This window comes from Podarcis pityusensis (assembly GCF_964106645.2).
Source record: "Podarcis pityusensis genome assembly, chromosome: 15".
Classification (NCBI taxonomy): domain Eukaryota; kingdom Metazoa; phylum Chordata; class Lepidosauria; order Squamata; family Lacertidae; genus Podarcis; species Podarcis pityusensis.
The window spans coordinates 32,941,198-32,957,120 of record NC_138040.1 but is presented as its reverse complement, the minus strand read 5'-3'; the positions used below and the strand labels follow the sequence as shown (position 1 = coordinate 32,957,120).

The window sequence follows — 15,923 nt, the reverse complement described above, 5'->3', positions numbered from 1 at the left end:
CTGCGCCCTGTGGCGCTCGGTAGGGAGCGGGCAGGTAGAAAGCCGCCGCCCGGTGCGCCCTGTTAGGGTGCCGGGGCTGCCCAAGGGAGGCTCGGGCGCCAGCTCCTGGTAGGCCGCAGGCTAACTCTGGGCCAGCCGCGCACCTGAGCAGGGTTGTTGTGAACAATCCCATAGGTTGCTTCGGTCTTGGGGAGGAAAGGCTGGATAAAAATAAAATGCAAATAGATTGTTCTGGCCGAAGGAATTAAGAGGCTGTGGGAGCCCAAGTCCCCATCTGTCATAAAAGACTCTTGAGCCAAAATCATCCTGCGCCATAGTCTGAAGGTTCTGGAATAAAGTTGTTGAAGCCTTGGACTCTCCAGAAGAAAGGCGGGATATAAATGCATGGTTAAATCAAGAGTAATGCTGACATATTTTACCCATTTGACATTATGGGATTTGTAGAGACAGTCGGAATTGCTATGTACCTTCATCCTTTGCTCAACAGACCATTCTTTGCTAATGGGTCCAGGTAATTTCTCAGGAGCAATTTCAGCAAGTGCTTTTTAAAAAACACACACACTATAAAATAATGGAATTGGAAAACAGGTCACTAATCCCTAGTGTACTGCAAGTAAGTATAGACACGTGCACAATAATAGGCTATTCCTGAAGCCCAAATTTGAGGAGTCCTGTATATATTTCTGGTAGGGATGCTAAGAGGCTGGGGTAAGAAATGTTAGGCTACGATACTGCAAAAGCTACCTATACCTGTCAGTGGCAGACTTGAAGCCACATGGCTGAATAAAGCAGAAATCGTGTTATATAGCATTCCAGCTAGTGGAGGGCATTTATTAAAACGTGCATTGCCTTTTCTGTACTAAGCTTTCAAATGGAAATCTTGCCCCCCCCCCTTTTTTTTTTTGCCCCAGGTCAGTTGTGAGATCACAAGGAACCTTGCCTCTTTAAGATAAACTGGCTGCTGGAATTCTGCACGCCCTAGAATCACGTGAAGTTACTTCCTGCTTTTGTTTGGTCAGAGGGGCCATGGCTTCTTCCGTGCTGCTTGTGTTGCTGTTGGTTTGGAGGGCAGGTGAGTGCGGAGGGCGGGAGCTGCCCCTCACAGGAAAATGTCGTTTGCTAGGAGAGGCTAGAGGGGAAATTTGAAACGGCAGCAACTGTATTCACATTAGTCACAGAACTTTCATGTTTATTCACCTTCCTATTTGAATCTCCTGATGTGAAGGGATTGCTGTTCTTTCAAAAAACAAAACTAATAGCAAGGACAGAGAGAGGTTTTTTTGTGGGAAGCGTTGGAGCACAACAACCAGAACCGTGATTCCTAGCACAATAAAAAAATTGTGTAACTGTCACTTATTTTTCAGTGTAACTGTCACTACCCTGTGCTTTCAGCATTTCACTTTCCTCTCATCACACTTTTCATATTAAGTCAGGGGCTTTATATTAATAAAGCAGTTCAGATATTGCTAGCCGGTGACTGGAAACAGGTTTTTTGTTTTAAACTTACTGGATTTTCCCTGGAAAGAATGTATCTGGATTGAATGGGGATAATTTATGGGGTGGCCTTTTGATGTCAATATGGATGCTGGGAAAAGTTGCATGCAAGGTTTCAATAATAGGTTTATGTGTCTGTGTATCATATTGCAGATACAGTGGTGCCTCGCAAGATGAAATTAATTCGTTCCGTGAGTCTTTTCGTCTAGCGAATTTTTCGTCTTGCGAAGCACGAAATCCCATAGGAATGCATTGAAATTCAATTAATGTGTTCCTATGGTCAAAAAAAGTCCAAACAAAGCCAAATTTGGTACAACAAGAGTTTATTAAGTGCTCTTTAAAGTCACACATACTGTAAAGAGCATTTCAAAAACTGAAGGAACAATAAATTAAGTTTCTAAACATGACAGAAAAACATTTAAAAATCAACAAAGTGTACAGTACATTTTCTAAGACTCTGGGGGACAACTCGAAGAAGGTTCCTCTTCCACTCTTTGCTTCTTGCTGAAGAACCCCCTCCTCAACTGTTCCCCCAGCCACCCACCACACAGAAATTCAAATCCAGAAATTTTTTCAAAAAACAGCAGTGTGGCCCAATGGTCACAGAAAATCATAAAAATGCAGAAAAAAACCACACAAGCTTCCAGATTCTTGCAAACCCCTCCCCAACACCAAGTCCTTGAATTCCAAACACCCCAACCCAAAATCCCAAAACCCCCAAAAAAGTTTTAAAAGTTTAAAAGAAGTTTTGGAAAAGCTTCAAAAATCACCAAAGTCTTCAAAAACCTCAAAAAAGGCTACCACACCGCGTTCTATGAGTTGCTCCTCGAAGTCAAGTCGCAACTGTATTAACGGTGTTAAGAAAAAGGAAACAAACTTGCAAGACGTTTTCGTTTTTCGTCTTGCGAAGCAAGCCCATATGGAAATTCGTCTTGCGAAGCAGCTCAAAAAACGGAAAACCCTTTCGTCTAGCGAGTTTTTTGTCTTGCGGGGCATTCATCTTGCGGGGCACCACTGTATCCAGCTAACCAGCTTCATCGGGTTTTTTGATGTGAATGTAACATCCCATACCATGCTTGCTTTCGTTGTGTTTAGTTTTTATGTGTTTGCCTCCTTAAGTTGTATTTTGTTTATTTGGGTTATATGGCTAATAATTCAGTAAAAAATATTTTCACCAAAAAAATATATATGAAAAAGCATCCTGGGGAGGGGTTCTCCAAAAAGGCAAAAGAAGCATGCATATGAAATATTTTCTTGAAATCTAAGAACAATTCAGGGTGAAGAAAAGTAAAAGGTCTGAGAATCTGTTCCTCTTTTCACTAACAGACTTGGCTTCCTTGACAACCTGATATAGACTGTCACCTGTTTCTGCAATCAGAAAAAATCTAACTGTTGATTGGCTGCAAAGCAGCCCATTTCCCACAGAAACATTCCAGAGAAACCCTAACTACTAACAAGAATGTCATGACATTTTGTGTTCTCCCAGGTGCTACGCTTCGTCTTGCCTCCTATTATGGCGATCACATGGTACTGCAGAAGCAACCAAGTCAGGCCGTCATATGGGGCTATGGGGATCCTGGCGCCAACATAATAGTGACTGTTTCTAAGGATCGCAGTGTTATGGAAAAAATGACAGACATTAAAGGTAAAAAAGGCAGATTCAAGTGGTGGATTCAGAGCCAACAAAAAGCAGAATTGTAGTTTTTACACATTGCTTCCTTAAATTCTCAGATATGTTGCCAACAGATGTGGTAATGACCACCAGCTTGGGTGGCTGTAAAAGAGATTAAGCAGATTCATGGAGGATAAAGCTACTAGCCGTGGGGTTGCATCCAACTATGTATTGCTCCATGTTTTTGTTTTACAAACCACCTTGAGAATATTTTTAGATGTTAAAGGTGGCACGAACATATTTCATATAAACAAATATTAGCTTCAGTTTCGGAGGCAATATGACTCTGAGCACCAGGTGCTGTGGATCACAAGTGGGAGAATGCTATTGTGCTTATGTCCTGCCTGTGGGCTTTCCAGAGGCATCTATAGGCCACTGTGGTCATGGCTCTTGGTCTGATTCATTTGGGTTCTTACATTTTTAAAGTATAAAAAACTTCCCCCACTGCCCAATCCTAACACACAGTCTCCTGAACGGCACAACTTTATTTGGCTTCTTTGTGCTTCAATTGCATACTTCTGTGAGTACCAGTAGGGTACAGGGATCCCATAAAGAGAGAATGTTTCTTGTGACAAAAGTTAAGCATTGATAAAATGGAGGAATCGTTGGCAATCTGTTGGCTTGGTTTAGGCATGTATACTTTCCTTGGAATAGATTCCATATGATAATAAGCCTGAGATCTTAGGTGTCCTTTTTATGTTGAGATTCGTAGAGACACCATTGATCCTTTGCTGAAGAGGCTCGCCGATCTTTCAGACAAGTCTAAACTTAATTCTCTCCTCTTAGGCAAAGATCCTAAAACGACCTGGCTGGTAGCCAGATTCTGCGCCTAGATTTGTAGGCACAGATCATCCTCTAGAATAAAATACCTTACTAGGGAAATGCTGAAATAGCCCTTTGGGGTGCCTCAGGGTCAATTTTTTTATGGTAGCCCAAATCTCAGTTGTACAGGTGTATGTATATATCGCAATTCTAATTCATGAGCTATTGCAGCAATCTGCTCCAATTGTATATTTTAATTTTTATGAACGCTGTTTTTATTGTGTTATGTTATGTGAGCTAGTCTTTGACCATAATAAATTATCTAGCTAAGACTGAGATCTTTGTAAATTCTCTTCCCCCCCCCCCCCAAAAAAAAAAGGCTCTGGGATCTGGAAAGTACTCCTGAGTCCTATGGCCCAAGGTGGCCCTTTCAATATACACATACGGCAGTACTGGATGGGAAAGGTATCAAATGTGACGTTGACGGATGTCTACTTTGGAGATGTCTGGTTTTGTAGTGGACAAAGTAACATGGAAATGACAGTTTCTCAGGTAAGCCGCATCACTATAGAGTGCAGCATATGCTCCATTGGGAGGAAAAGTACTGATAAAGGCCAAGTTCGGACAATATGCAAAGCCATGATTTCTGTTTCTTATTCAGGGGTGGGAAACAAATGACCCTATAGATGTTGCTCAACAACAACTCCCATCATCTCTGATCACTGGCCATATTGGCTGGGGCTGATGAGAACTGGAGTCTAACAACATTTGGAGGGCTAGAGGTTTCTACCCTTGAGCCAAACCTGAGCCTGCCTCCCAAACTTTGATTTGATTGTTGCTGACAAATCCAGATCTGAAACCATGGGTTCAGGCTTTCTTTCAGGTTTGCTATTGTGTCTGAATTCACAGGTTGCAGTTAGGGCCATTGCTTTGCTTCAGGAGGTTGCTGCACATGCAAATGGGAATGAATTTGATAAGCTTACAGGCTGACGGCTAAATGTGGATTAGAAGACAACACAAATATTGTGCTCTTGTGTTTTTCAGCCACTCCTCTGACTCAGCCAAGGGAGGGGATCCCGCCTTCTCTCCGGGCAGAGGGGATTGGGTGGGCTCGTTTGTCCTAGTTTCTGAGTTTCCCGATAGTGACTCCTGCTCCAGTTGGGACAATCTTATTTTTCCTGTGAAGGGCCCACCATCACAATCCTCACTCCCAAGTTAAAATAACAGTTTGATTGTTTTGAACTTTGCTTAACTGTATTTCAGTAGAATCTGCCCTGTTTCCTAGATATTCAATGCCAGTAAGGAGCTTGCAGAGGCTTCCCATTACTCACTCGTCCGTGTGTTTTCAGCCGGTCTTGTCCAGTCAGAAGTGGAACTGCAGGACCTTGCCAGTGTCAGCTTGCCGTGGTCTATTCCGACAGCCAGTAAGAGCCTTTTTTTTTTTTTAAAGCAAAACCTCCGGCAAACCATCTGAAGCAGAGGTTTTGAGTGTGTTCTGTCAAAAGCAGGCATCTTCTGTTTGTGGTTTGGCCGGTGGAGTAAGAGTTGAACAATTTTCCTTCCTGAACTGTACCATGGACTTCAAGGTAAAAAAAGACCTTGAAGATTTAGTTAATGGAAGCAAGCATCTCAAATATCTCTGCCGATCAACGGGCACTTTCATTCTGGCTCAGATACATGATGATCCACACAGCCTGCTACACAGTTTCTGAGAGTGGCCAACATTAGCTGCTTTAGCAGAGCATGTAGTAGTTCTTCAGTATTCCATTCCCTTATCTATCACAGCTGTACAATGGCTAATATATGAAAATACAGCAGCAGAAATTATTTTTGTAATACAGCATTTAGTTGTATTACATTTAGTTGCATTATTAGTTTGCAAGTTTGTATATGTTCTAAAGTTTCTTTTAACATTGCATTGAACAGAGAACCTTGGCCATGGAGACTTCAGTTACTTCTCTGCTGTGTGCTGGCTCTTTGGCCGGTATTTGTTCGAGAAGCTCAAGTATCCCATAGGACTGATAGACTCCTCCTGGGGAGGGACACCAATAGAGGCCTGGTCTTCCAAGAGGGCACTGCGGGAATGTGCAATCTCAGGATACTCTAAAAAGTAAGGAGGGTTAATGACAGTATGCTCTGTTCCTTCCAGCCGTGTTAGACTGGTTCCTCAGTACACTGAATGCTTTCCACTATTACAGAATATTGTGTGCTCACTGGCTTTGCAGCACCTCCTTCCTGTGCGGAAACAGCACACAAGTGTCCACACAACCTGCGGTCCTGCAGATGGTGTTGGACTCAAACTCCCATCTTCCTTAACCATTGGCTAAGCTGATAGGAGTTGGAGTCAAACAACATTTGGAGGGCTGCAAATTTCCGTACCCCTGGCGTAATCCCATTTGGCACTAGAAAGGCAGTGCTGTATGTCTGACTTGTGCCTAGTTTCTTGCAGGTCGGATGAATAACCTTGGACCCTGCAATCATTATGATAGGAATGTGAGAAGAGTATACTTCCCCCGCCCAGAAGCCAACCAGTTACGTTTAGGAGTTCCCCAAGCAGGACACAGGGACTATAACCACCTACTTCTTTCCTCCATCACCTAGTATCCAGAAGCATGTTGCCTCTGATCCTGAAGGCAGCAGTGTAACTCTCATGACTAGAAACCATTGATAACCTTATCCTCCATGAATTTGTCTTAACCATTGACACATATTGTGGAAATATGGGGCGCGGGTGGCACTGTGGTCTAAACCACTGAGCCTCTTGGGCTTGCTGATCAGAAGGTCAGTGGTTCAAATCCCTGCGACAGAGTGAGCTCCTGTTGCTCTGTCCCAGCTCCTGCCAACCTAGCAGTTTGAAAGCACACCAATGCAAATAGATAAATAGGTACCGCTGTGGCGAGAAGGTAAACAGCGTTTCTGTGTGCTCTGGTTTCTGTCATGGTGTTCTGTTGCACCAGAAGTGGTTTACTCATGCTGGCCACATGACCTGGAAAAGCTGTCTGTAGACAAACACCAGCTGCCTCTGCCTGAAGCGAGATGAGCTCCGCACCCCATAGTCGCCTTTAACTGGGCTTAACCGTCCAGGGGTCCTTTACCTTTACTTTTTTATTGAGGAAGCATATTCTATGACCTGGGAAAGCTGGTGCTTTCTCTTGGTTTAGTTCTAACATGGTTTAAAGGGTTCAGTCCTTGAACATGTTATCGCCATGAAAGCTTTTCTACAGTTTTGCTGTTTTATTCTGACAGTAATGAGAGAGGTGTATGTAACAAGATATTTGCACAAATAGGATGAGTTCAGTGAGGGGCATATTTTCTCTGAGGTGTACAGATACCATGACAAAATAAATGATGTTGCTAATGTATTCTACTTTATGAAAAACCATTGAAACATTTTTTTAAAAGAGTTACGTTTAAAAGCCTCTGGTAAGACATATATGACCAGGACAGCTTCAGAACAATGCAATAACATAGCCTGAGCTTGTAGACGTGTGCTTAATCCTTCCGCACTCTCTGATCACAAATATTCAGAAAAGTGCTTCACCAGCCGGAAATCAAGCATTGGCTGCATGCTGTAAATTCTTTTCTAATTGGTTGATCTGCAGGGCTGCTTCCTCATCCATTGATTCTGGCCCCAAAGTGTTATCGGTGCTCTGGAATGCCATGATTCACCCTTTTCTCAACATGACCCTGCAAGGTGTTATTTGGTATCAAGGTAGGTATTATTAATAATAATAAAATTATTATTTATACTCCTCCCATCTGGCTGGGTTTCCCCAGCCACTCTGAGCAGCTCCCAACAGAATATTATTAATAATAATAATAATAATTGATAAAACATGAAACATTAAAAACTTCCCTAAACAGGGCTGCCTTCAGATGTCTTCTAAAAGTCAGATAATTGTTTCTTTCCTTGACATCTGATGGGAGGGTGTTCCATAGGGCGGGCGCCACTACCGAGAAGGCCTTCTGCCTGGTTCCCTGTAACCTCACTTCTCGCAGGGAGGGAATCGCCAGAAGGCCCTCGGCGCTGGACCTCAGTGTCTGAGCAGAACAATGGGGGTAGAGACGCTCCTTCAGGTATACAACAGAGCTGAGCAGGCATTGTGTCACTATGGCTACCCCATCTGGGCTATTTCCTGCTTTGTGTGCCCTACCACAGGTGAAGCGAACACCCTTATAGACACCAGTCTGTACAACTGCACCTTTCCCGCACTCATAGAAGACTGGCGGAAAGGCTTCCACGAAGGGTCTGATTGGCAAACTCAGCGGTACTTTCCCTTTGGCTTCGTCCAGGTAAGTGGCCGTAGGGTGGTGGCTTGAGCCCTGAGCTATCAGCTTTGAGACAACTGCAGGAAGGCAGCACTTTGTGCAAGCAGCGGGAGGCAGTATCAATTTGTCTCCCATCCTAGCTATTTCCTACGTCTTGCATTACAGCCGAGTATTGTCTCACATTTGTCTTCGGACCTCAGCCCCCTACCCAATACATATTGTGTAGAACCACTCACTCCATGTCCTGACATGATCACATTGCGGGTTTCTCAACACCCTTCAATACTGCTGGTGGTTAAGTGATTCTACAAATGATGGAAGACAGGGTGGTAGGCTTTGGAATGTGGGTGCCATCCTTAGGAGCAGGCTTGAGTCTTGGATAACAGAGTAATTCAGGTGAATTCTTTGTGTGGCCTTACATCTCCAATGTCTTTCCTTAGCAATATGACAGTTGCTGCCTTTGTCTATATCTGTAACGCAGAAGCAGCCTGTGGGTCTAATGCAGCCAGCCGAGTCGCCTGCCCGTTCATGATCTGGTGTGTATGTGATGTGTGTATGGTTCACAGTGTGAGCATCTATGGAGTAGCCATCACCACCACTGGCATGCCCTTCCCACAGGGTATGCAAGGTGGTGATATGGTCCTCAAGTCTGGAATAGCTAACCACCCATGCTGTAAAAACTCTCCCTTCTCTGTATCCTGGATCAGAAGGCAGGTTCTGGGTCTGCTGCGAGAGATATTTCCAGCAGTGGTTCCTTTTCTGCTGGCCTGCATTGCTTCTCCCACCACTGCCATAACTTTGATCCCAAAATGTGTAGGTGTCCTATTTTCCACAGTCCGTATGTTTCTGATGGGCAACATGCACACAGTTTGCTTAGAGTTGTTACTCTGATTCAACAGGCATGGCTTCCCTTAAAGAATCTTGGGAACTGTAGTTTGCTCAGGGTGCTTACCTCACAGACCCACATTTCCCAGCAGCCTTAACCATCAATAGCTCCCGAAATTCTTTGTGGCTGCTAAAGTGGTATAAGAATGCTTTAGATGTATGCTGTGGGTGCTGTCATTGAGCCATGTCTGTCTGCAGGAAGCACAAACAAAAATAATTCTATGACATCCACAGCTGGAGATAGGTTTCGTCTCAGAATATCAAATGTTCTGTGTTGCAGTTATCTACAGTTCGCTCTGTTGAACATAATGACAACTTTGCACGTATCCGATGGCACCAAACAGCAGACTATGGCTTTGTCCCTAATAAGAAAATGCTCAATACTTTCATGGCTGTGACTATAGATCTTGGTGATGAAAATTCCCCCTATGGAAGGTAAAGATAGCCCACTTTCTTTCTTCGTCCAAACCCGCCCAAACCATCCATAAAGATTTTCAGGTAGCCAAATCTCTTCTATAACAGAAGGCATCTGGAGATGGAAACCTTTGCCTCTTATTGGCCAGGAGTCTAAGATGACCTAGAATCTACACCGATGCTCTTCAGACAGGTGGAGGGAGGAGATGGGTAGCCTGGGAGGCAGAGGCATGATGCGGGGGAGAGAGGGAGGAACAGTGGAAGGAGAAACGGGTACAGCTGCTGCCATACATGAGAACAGCTGCTGCCCCAGCTGGGTCTGGTCCAGCTGCTGGCAGAATTCAGCAGCTAGACTGGTGACTGGGAGTGGCCGCCGGGACCATATAACACCTGTCCTAAAGGATTTTCATTGGCTCCCAGTGTGTTTCTGAGCACAATTCAAAGTGTTGGTGCTGACCTTTAAAGCCCCAAACGGCCTCAGCCAAGTATACCTGAAGAAGCATCTCCATCCCCATCGTTCAGCCTGGACACTGAGGTCTAGCTCCAAGGGTCTTCTGCTGGTTTCCTCCCTGCGAGAAGCAAGGTTACAGGGAACCAGGCAGAGGGCCTTCTTGGTAGTGGCACCCTCCCTGTGGAACACCCTCCCTTCAGGTGTCAAGGAAATAAACAACTATCTGACTTTTAGAAGACATCCGAAGGCAACCCTGTATCGGGAAGTTTTAAATGTTTGATGTTTTAGTATGTTCTGATATGTGCTGTGAGCCGCCCAGAGTGACTGGGGAAACCCAGCCAGATGGGCGGGGTATAAATATTATCATTATTTATTATACATAAGACAGGGAAGTGGTCAGTGTGCAAGAGAAGCACGGCAGAAAAGGTAGGAGTAGATAGCATAAGGATCCACCTTAAACCGAGTCAGCCATTGGTTCATCTAGCTCAGTAGTGTCGAGTGATTGGCGGCAGCTTTCCTGAACTTCAGACAGTACTCTGTTCTAACCCTGCCTGGGAATACTATAGATAGAACCCATGATCTATTGTGTGGTATCCAAAGGACTTGTTCTGTTAGCACCCTATACCCTCAGATCTGTTCTGGAGGGTATGGAGAACACTCAGAACAAATCAAGAAGGCATGTGTGAGGAGGGGGAAGCTTCATTGTACAAGCAGAAATCCTTGCCCATGGAACTACTTGCTTAGCACTGCAGTGGCTATAACACTGAGTTATGCTCCTTCTATCTAACAGTAGATAGAAAAAGACAATCAGCTGAGAGACTGCATCAAGGACTTGATGAAAGAGCTTTTCATAGAGTTTGTTGATTGGTTGCTAATGGCAGCCTCTAGGAAACTGGATTAAGCACTTCTGCTGTATTCTTCCATGTACTGCATAACTTGCTATCTCTTCGAGATTTTTAGGGGGAGAAAGGAATGACAAAGAGCATGGAGAGAGGGGCAGAGCCAAAGGATGGAGACTGTATAGAGATGGGGGTGAGGAAAAAGAAGACTAGGGACAGTGGCAGTAGGTGGACAAATAAGAGCTATTGCGGGGGGGTGGGGATTGCTCAATCTGTTGCCCTCCTTCCTCAGACAACTGTTATGAATCTCAACTAACACAATTGTTCTCAGCTAGCATAACGTTTCTCTACATCCATGAGAGCTAAATGGGATTTTTATGAGAATTGGAAAAATTGGTTGGTTTTGTGTTTTGCACCCAGTACCTACCTTAACTCAGTAAATCTGCAGGGCTGGGGACTGAACAGAACCCCAGTAGTAATCCCCTCCTTTCTTCCCTCCCCCTGCTACTTTCCCTTGCTTTGCAGCATCCATCCTCGAGATAAGCAGACAGTGGCCTCTCGATTGCTCCGTGGTGCCTTGGCATTAGCGTACGGTGATAAAAGCATCGCTTTCCAAGGCCCATACCCTGAGAGAGTGGAGGTGGATGTAGCCCGCAAAAGTATCAATGTCTCCTATAAAGGAGATATCCTGCTTCGCCGCTTGACCAATGACACGTTTGAGGTAAGAACCGCAGGGGAAAGGGGTACTCTTTCTGCCATGTACCATGTGGGAAAAACACAGAGTTGTGCTGCCCATTAGCCAAGCCGTTCATTCATCCAGTTTACTCATTCCTGAATCCAGCAGCACCAGCCTGGTTTGTGTCCCATAAGAAAGAACAGACTGAACGGATGTGGACCTGCTATATTTCTATCCTTTATGTTTTTACCAATTCAGATAGCAATATTAGATGCCAGGATTATATTATTCCCCTTAACTGGGCTTGTAGCAACTTCAGGAGTGGAGGAATAGGGTGGGTAAAAACCAATGGTTTTTTAAAAAATAATAATAATAAAATTGATTTTTATTTAAATCGGGGGGTTTTATTTAAATCCGGTTTTTTAAAAATAAAATGCTTCTGGAGGAAAAATTTTTCTAAAGATAGTTTTTTATTTAAGTTACATTATTGTCCAAAGCCTATTCATCAGGAAATAAGGATTTGTTTTAAGTTTTTCCTGTGTGCTAAAACTCAGCCTAAGTTTTATTTTAAAAAATTGTTTAACCACATCCATTAACAAACATGATTACATATGCTATAATGTTATTGTTTCAGCTAAATAAATTGTTTAAATTGTTATTAAGGAAATGACTATTTTTCTCCTTCCAATAAAGCACAGCAGAAAAGTTGTCCAAATATAAACAGTTAACTTATTAAACTTCACAATAATTTCCATAATTATCTGTCTGTGTATTTCTAATAGTATAACCAAATCTGTAATTTTTGATACAACTGTAAAAACTATTCTGAAAACTGATTATTCCAAAAATGAAACCTTCATCTGGTTGTAAATATTAAGATTATACCAGCAAGAATGAGTCTTTCTGTTAAAAAAAAAAAAAAAAAGATTTAAATCAAGTCTTACTGTCTAGTGATTTAAATCGTGATTTAAATCAAATCCACCCTGGTATTAGATGGGAAAGGGTTACATGCCCTCTTGCCTAGCACTGCTGCTCCTATCTAATTTCCATTCCCCATTTGCTTTGTGGTGGGGGGCAGATCAAAACATCAGCATGCCTGATCATGGCTCCACTGAATAATGTGTACTTTGGCCCAGAGTCTGGTGCCAAGTGCATCTTCCACAAGCTGAAAAGGAGCTACATGTGTGGAATGACTCTACCATTCTAGGGCTTTAGGTCCTGGGGCTTCATCTGAAGCAAGTTTGGGTGAGTTCTTTATCTCTCTCTTTGGCAGGTGTGCTGCTCTGCAGAGTCATTGTGCCATTGGAGCCCAGTATCCATTGCTACCAGCGCTTCCCACACAGTGATTCTGCACAACCCAGAGTGCCCAAATAGCACCGTCGGCCTCCGCTACGCGTGGAATGAGTGGCCATGCGACTACAAGCTATGTCCTATTTACAACACAGAAGGATTGCCTGCCCCTCCGTTCATCACATTTTCGCAGAAGAACTCTGGTTGGAATATATCGTGAGCAGAAAGATGGGTGGACAGTCTTATATTTTGGCCTCACAGGCTGCCGTATGAAGTTCAGAAAAATTGTAGTGGCAGATTATGTTTCACCAGGCCTTTGGTCAGGGCGCAGCCTGACTCCCTCCTCTGGCAATCTGCACAGAATTTTGCTTAATGGTTGCCATCAATTTGATTTTAATTAATTTTTATAATGAAATGTTTTTAGAATGTTGGATTATTTGATTGTTGTTAGCCGCCCTGAGCCCGGCTTCGGCTGGGGAGGGCAGGATATAAATAAAATTTATTATCATTATTATTATTTATTATTCTCAATGTAGTAAACCTCTCTGACAGAGAGGGGGAAAAAACCTTAAAATTGGGGGTTGTGGTTGCTTCTCAGAAAAGATTATATAGAAGTTGCCTCTGGGGAACTTTCATTGCACTTAGCACTTGCATGAACCTGTAATGGTCCCTTCTTCACTGCCTGCTCTGAAGTTTTGCAAAAACCGCATTATCTTGGTGAAACAAGGCAAACTTGCTCAAAATTCTCTCTGTGCAGCTGTTCAAAGGAAAAGGCCTAATTTGGACCACGGCTTCGGACTAAAGCAGGTGTAGCGCAACATAATACATTTGTTTGCTACTTCTAGAACATAGCTGAGTTGGCTCTCATGGGGACTCTCTTGGGTTTCCCCTGCAGCTTTTGTTCCAGAACTACAATAAATTGTTCCACCTGGAGTAACACATACAACTCTGTTCCACGTAGGTTAAATTCTATATTGAAATTCCCTAATTTTGTTACCAGTCTTCTACTTTGAAAAAGGGAGTACAGTAAAGTTAAAAGGTAAAGGACACCCGGGCAGTTAAGTCCAGTCAAAGGTGACTATGGGATTGCGGCGCTCATCTCGCTTTCAGGCCGAGGGAGCCAGCAGTTGTCCACAGACAGCTTTCTGTTTATCTGCTTGCACTGGCATGCTTTCAAACTGCTAGGTTGGCAGGAGCTGGGACTGAGCAACGGGAGTTCACCCCGTTGCGCAGATTCAAACCGCCAACCTTCTGATCGGCAAGCCCAAGAGGCTCAGTGGTTTAGACCATAGCGCCACCCACATCCCTTGCCCCCCCCCCAAAAGGGAGTATTAGTATTTTTCTACTTATCACTATGAAAATCTTTGGCCACAGCCAGAAGCTATGGAAGTTTTTCCAGTAGAGGATTGTGATAAACTTGATTGACTTCACCACTTAAGTGGAACTTATAGCATGTCTGCTTTAGAGAAACAGAGAGCCAGCCTTTTGACTGCTGTGATCCCCGAATGCATCGTGTAAACACAAATAAAGTCTTCTGTAGAACTTCCCCCCTCTCATATGTAGATATTCATAACTCACTAAGATTTTGTTAAGTGGGCCCAACCTTTTTACAGCATGTGAGGTTAAATATTTTCTCTGGCAAATTGCAGCAGTTTAAACAGCTCTTTTCAAGCACAGCTTAAAGGAGTCAGTTCAAAAGTTGGGAATATAGCACTTCGGTTTCCTCAGTTGTGCCTTTAAAAATAAAATTTAGGAAATTAAATGCCAACAGTGTGTTGTTGTAATGTTGTACTTTTGAATTTAATAGCGAACAAAGTCAGAGAGTGCAGGAGTTAGAGATGGCCGCATTCATTCTATTCTGAGCGTATTACACCTATGTTAAAATTAACGCTTGCCGTTTTATACAGTCACAGTTTACATTTGCAGCTTGAGTGAGGTTGCAAACATGTGTTTGTGCATTTCTCATTACCCTAATGAATGTGTTTAGAGGCATAAGTACTCCGATCTGGAAACAGAAGACTTAACACACGTTATACATTTGCACACACAGTTGCTAACCTATACATACCTCCATAGAAAGTAGAATGGGCTTACTCTCAGCTAAGTGTGTATAGGATAGCAAACTTTTGTTCCCTCCATAGAAGTTAGCACCACTGAACATAGTAGGACTTCACAGTAAACACTATTATATAAATATAATTGTGATTGCAATCAGAACTTTCTGGTGATCACACCACAAAATATACACGATTTTTAACTTTTATTTTGGAAAATATTTAAAATTGTGCTAAAACTGCTGTATGCAATCCTGAGAGTAAGCTCCACTAAACCCAGTGGGACTTATTTCTAAGTGAATATGCACAAGATTGAGCTGCAAATTGTGAATGTGGCAGCCTTATTGACAAAACAGGCAGAAGATTTAACCTCAGCAAATCCTGACTCTGTGATGTGTGACAAATAATAAAGAATGAAATAGTTAGCAGTGGAGCCAAAATGCCCCAAAATGCAAAAGGCACAGCCAGCTCAGAACTTACGGAAGATAAGCTGAATGACCGTTACTTTTATTTTTAAAACATGTATAGGATTCCAGAGCAGTGTACAATTTAGTGGGCACTTTAATTAACTTGTTTTAACGGGGTTCTGCATAGAAATGTCACTGTATTTTCACACTTTGATCCTAGCATTTTCCCACACCCCCGTTATGTTCCTTTAATGTTTACATGTCGGTGTACAAAGTGGCACACTATTCTTTGTTATTATTTATTCTTCATTTCTTAACCACCCACCCCAGTGAGGTCCCAGAGCAGATTGCAGCAATTTAAAACTACAATGTTAAAACCAGGTTGCTGTATTTATAAGGACTCTTATAAGGTATTAGTGACTTTGTTTCTCAACTCCATTATCTAATACTTACGTGTTTATACAATGCTTGAAAGGAGAGGAGCTGGGAGAGCTTCCAGACTGTTAGTAATTTCAGGTGGGATGCAATCACATGCCAACAAATTTGAATAAATTCACAATACAGTGGTACCTCGGTTTAAGAACAGTCCTGTTTACAAACGATTTGGTTTACAAACTCCTCAAAACCAGAAGTAGTGCCCCAGTTTGAGAACTTTACCTCGGTCTAAGAACAGAATCCAAATGGTGGAAGGGCACCGGCAGTGGGAGGCC

General features: G+C 43.1%; 2 protein-coding genes across 2 annotated transcripts in view; one reads left to right on the top strand and one right to left on the bottom strand.

The window, feature by feature from the left end:
* PANX3 (pannexin 3) overlaps positions 1–15,923 on the bottom strand; it is a 200,557-nt gene that overhangs the window by 163,489 nt on the left and 21,145 nt on the right. The window lies entirely within an intron of this gene.
* SIAE (sialic acid acetylesterase) lies at positions 48–14,068 on the top strand. Its single transcript, XM_080982475.1, has 11 exons — positions 48–511; positions 912–1,072; positions 2,981–3,139; positions 4,308–4,480; positions 5,214–5,352; positions 5,855–6,038; positions 7,531–7,640; positions 8,088–8,221; positions 9,363–9,517; positions 11,312–11,507; positions 12,736–14,068. The coding sequence occupies exons 2-11, from the start codon at positions 1,027–1,029 to the stop codon at positions 12,970–12,972; spliced, it is 1,533 nt and encodes a 510-aa protein (XP_080838601.1). The 5' UTR covers positions 48–511; positions 912–1,026; the 3' UTR covers positions 12,973–14,068.